This window comes from Salvelinus fontinalis, chromosome 4, assembly GCF_029448725.1.
Source record: "Salvelinus fontinalis isolate EN_2023a chromosome 4, ASM2944872v1, whole genome shotgun sequence".
NCBI classification, from domain to species: domain Eukaryota; kingdom Metazoa; phylum Chordata; class Actinopteri; order Salmoniformes; family Salmonidae; genus Salvelinus; species Salvelinus fontinalis.
In genome coordinates, this window is record NC_074668.1 from 81,577,843 (window position 1) to 81,581,326 (window position 3,484).

Consider the following 3,484-nt stretch of genomic DNA (forward strand, 5'->3'; position numbering starts at 1 on the left):
TATTCCCCAGGTCGTTGCTGCAAATGAGAACGTGTTTCTCAGTCAACTTACCTGGTAAAATATATACTATATATATGTTTAATCTTTACTGACATGTATTTTAATATGTAGGAACCAGTGTTCTTTTCTTATCTTTACTGGCGTCTTTTAACGTCGTCCATATAAAAGTAAACATTAATCGAAGGGCAAAGTGCATAAGTTCCATTTTATCAGATAGAACGTGATATGACTAGAGGAAATAGTTAACGTGTGTGAATAGGATAAACAATAGTGGGGACAGTTACGTCCCTTCAACTCTCTGAAACAAATATCTATTTAGATATATTAAATACTGACGTCTCTCTCTCTCTCTGTGTCCCTCTCTTTCTCTCTCTCTCTGTGTGTCCCTCTCTCTCTCTGTGTGTCCCTCTCTCTCTCTCTGTGTCCCTCTCTCTCTCTCTGTGTCCCTCTCTCTCTCTCTGTGTCCCTCTCTCTCTCTCTGTGTCCCTCTCTCTCTCTCTGTGTCCCTCTCTCTCTCTCTGTGTCCCTCTCTCTCTCTCTCTGTGTCCCTCTCTCTCTCTCTCTGTGTCCCTCTCTCTCTCTCTCTGTGTCTCTCTCTCTCTCTCTCTCTCTCTCTCTCTCTCTCTCTCTCTCTCTCTCTCTCTCTCTCTCTCTCTCTCTCTCTCTCTCCTCTCTCTCTCTCTCTCTCTCTCTCTCTCTCTCTCTCTCTCTCTCTCTCTCTCTCTCTCTCTCTCTCTCTCTCTCTCTCTCTCTCTCTCTGTGTCCCTCTCTCTCTCTCTCTCTCTCTTTCCGTCTCTCTCTCTGTCCCCCTCTCTCTCCGTCCCCCCCTCTCTCTCTCTCTCTCTCTCTCTCTCTCTCTCTCTCTGTGTCCCTCTCTCTCTCTCTCTGTCCCTCCAGGAGAGCAGCCGTTCTGCTCTCTAGCAGCGTACGGAGCCTCCAAGGCAGCTCTCAACCTGTTCATCAACACACTGCGCCACGAAATGGAACCCTGGGGGGTCAAAGTGTCCACCATACTGCCATCCTCATACAAGACAGGTGAGGGTCAGAGGTTAGGGGTTAGGGGTTAGGGTTATAGCTGGAACCCTGTGGGGTCAAAGTGTCCACCACACTGCCATCCTCATACAAGACAGGTGAGGGTCAGAGGTTAGGGGTTAGGGGTTAGGGTTATAGCTGGAACCCTGGGGGGTCAAAGTGTCCACCATACTGCCATCCTTATACAAGACAGGTGAGGGTCAAAGGTTAGGGATTAGGGTTATATCTGGAACCCTGTGGGTTCAAAGTGTCCACCATCTTGCCATCCTCATATTGCCATCCTCCTCTATATGTTCTGATCCCAGGTCAGTCCAGTAACCAGGAGTCCTGGGATAAGATAGAGAACCTACGTTGTAAAGGGAACTCACTGTTAACTCCTCTATATGTTCTGATCCCAGGTCAGTCCAGTAACCAGGAGTCCTGGGATAAGATAGAGAACCTACAGTGTAAAAGGAACTCACTGTTAACTCCTCTATATCTTCTGATCCCAGGTCAGTCCAGTAACCAGGAGTACTGGGAGCGTCAGTACAAGAGCCTGATCCACAACCTGTCCGCAGGCCTGCTGGAGGAGTACGGGGAGGACTACATCCACGAGACCAAGGAGCTGTTCCAGCGTTTCGCCCAGTCGGCTAACGAGGACCTGTCGCCGGTCATCGACACCATCAGCGAGGCGCTGCTCTCCCCCCGGCCTCTGGTCCGATACTACGCTGGACCCGGCGTGGGCCTCATGAACTTCGTTTATACTTATTTCCCTCTGAGTCTCTCAGACAAGTTCCTCCAGAGACTATTTGTCCAGAAGAAGATCATCCCACGAGCGCTGAGGAAAGAGAACAACATCAACAACATCAACAACAACAACAACGAGGAGAAGATAGAGAAGTAAAAACAACAAGATGTTTGTTTTGGAGGTTTAATAAAAAAGTGGAAGCTGTCAGACCGCTTCCGTCAGGTACAACACACTCATAGTGTGGGTGGTCTATTTCTGTTTGAATATTGTGGTTTTAACGTTGGTGTTCATGATGAAGGGCTCATTATATTGGTGTTTATATTGACGAAGGGGTCGTTGAAGATCTATTGGAGTGGCTTCCCCTCCCGGTAGACGGCAGGCACCAACATAGCTGGCACACAGAGACATATATTTAGAGAGTTTGGCCCAACTTTTTAGAAACGGACGACATGTTAGCACCTTAACATGCTGTATGGTTTTGCTGGCACCAACACGGCTGGCACCAACACGGCTGGCACCAACACGGCTGGCACCACAGAGCTCTGGAAATACACCAGTCTGTCACATCACCTGGAAATACACCAGTCTGTCACATCACCACGGAGGTCTGGAAACACACCAGTCTGTCACATCCCCACAGAGCACCTGGAAATACACCAGTCTGTCACATCACCACAGAGCACCTGGAAAAACACCAGTCTGTCACATCACCACGGAGCACCTGGAAATACACCAGTCTGTCACATCACCACAGAGCACCTGGAAATACACCAGTCTGTCACATCACCACGGAGCACCTGGAAATACACCAGTCTGTCACATCACCACAGAGGTCTGGATTCAAGGACCTTATAGATGTTCGATTATGTTTGCTGATGTTGTTTTTAATTTGATTGTGCGTCTCTTTGTATTGTGTTTTTCACTCCACTGAATATTTTTCTTCAATCAGAGTAGCGATGCCAGTTCTTTTTCATGAATCACTGAAACTGTGAATTTTACTATAAAAAAATATTCTTAAAAATATTGTTAAAAAAAAATGTACATTTTTTCACCCATTGTTCACCTAACTTTGGTAATATTAAAAGTTGACTTTTTAAAAATATTTTTGTTGTCTCTTGCCTCAGCAATCAGAGGAGAGAGGAGAGAGGAGAGAGGAGAGAGGAGAGAGGAGAGAGAAGAGAGAAGAGGGAGGAGAGAGGAGACAGAGAGGAGAGGAGAGGAGAGGAGAGGAGAGGAGAGGAGAGGAGAGGAGAGGAGAGGAGAGGAGAGGAGAGGAGAGGAGAGGCAAAAGAAAGGAGAGGAGAGGCAAAAGAAAGGAGAGGAGAGGAGAGGAGAGGAGAGGAGAGGAGAGGAGAGGAGAGGAGAGGAGAGGAGAGGAGAGGCAAAAGAAAGGAGAGGGGAGAGGAGAGAAGGGAGAGAGGGAAGAGAGGGGAGAGAGGGAGGGGAGAGAGGAGAGGAGAAGGGAGGAGAGGAGAGAGGGGAGAGGGAGGAGAGAGAAGAGAGACAAAAGAGGAGCAATCACCAAACACAGACAACAGCTCTCCTTCTGTCCTGGAAAGTGGGACAGTTTGTTGACATGCCAGGAGCCCATCTTTGACCTTTATACTCAAACCTAACCACCCATTTGTAATCTGTCAATTAGTATTTGGAGCAGGGTGTGCTAATTCCATAGCTGAGTTCACTTAATTAAGCCTCATAACATTGTATAACTGAAGAAAGATCGGG

At 47.6% G+C, this 3,484-nt stretch overlaps 1 protein-coding gene across 1 annotated transcript in view; it reads left to right on the forward strand.

The window, feature by feature from the left end:
- hsd11b2 (hydroxysteroid (11-beta) dehydrogenase 2) overlaps window positions 1-2,861 on the forward strand; it is a 67,477-nt gene extending 64,616 nt beyond the window's left edge. Inside the window, exons 4-5 of the mRNA XM_055921623.1 lie at window positions 898-1,035; window positions 1,524-2,861. Coding sequence (XP_055777598.1) covers window positions 898-1,035; window positions 1,524-1,915 — 530 coding nt within the window. The 3' untranslated portion in view covers window positions 1,916-2,861. The remainder of the gene's footprint in view (window positions 1-897; window positions 1,036-1,523) is intronic.
- The last annotated feature ends 623 nt before the right edge of the window (window positions 2,862-3,484 follow it).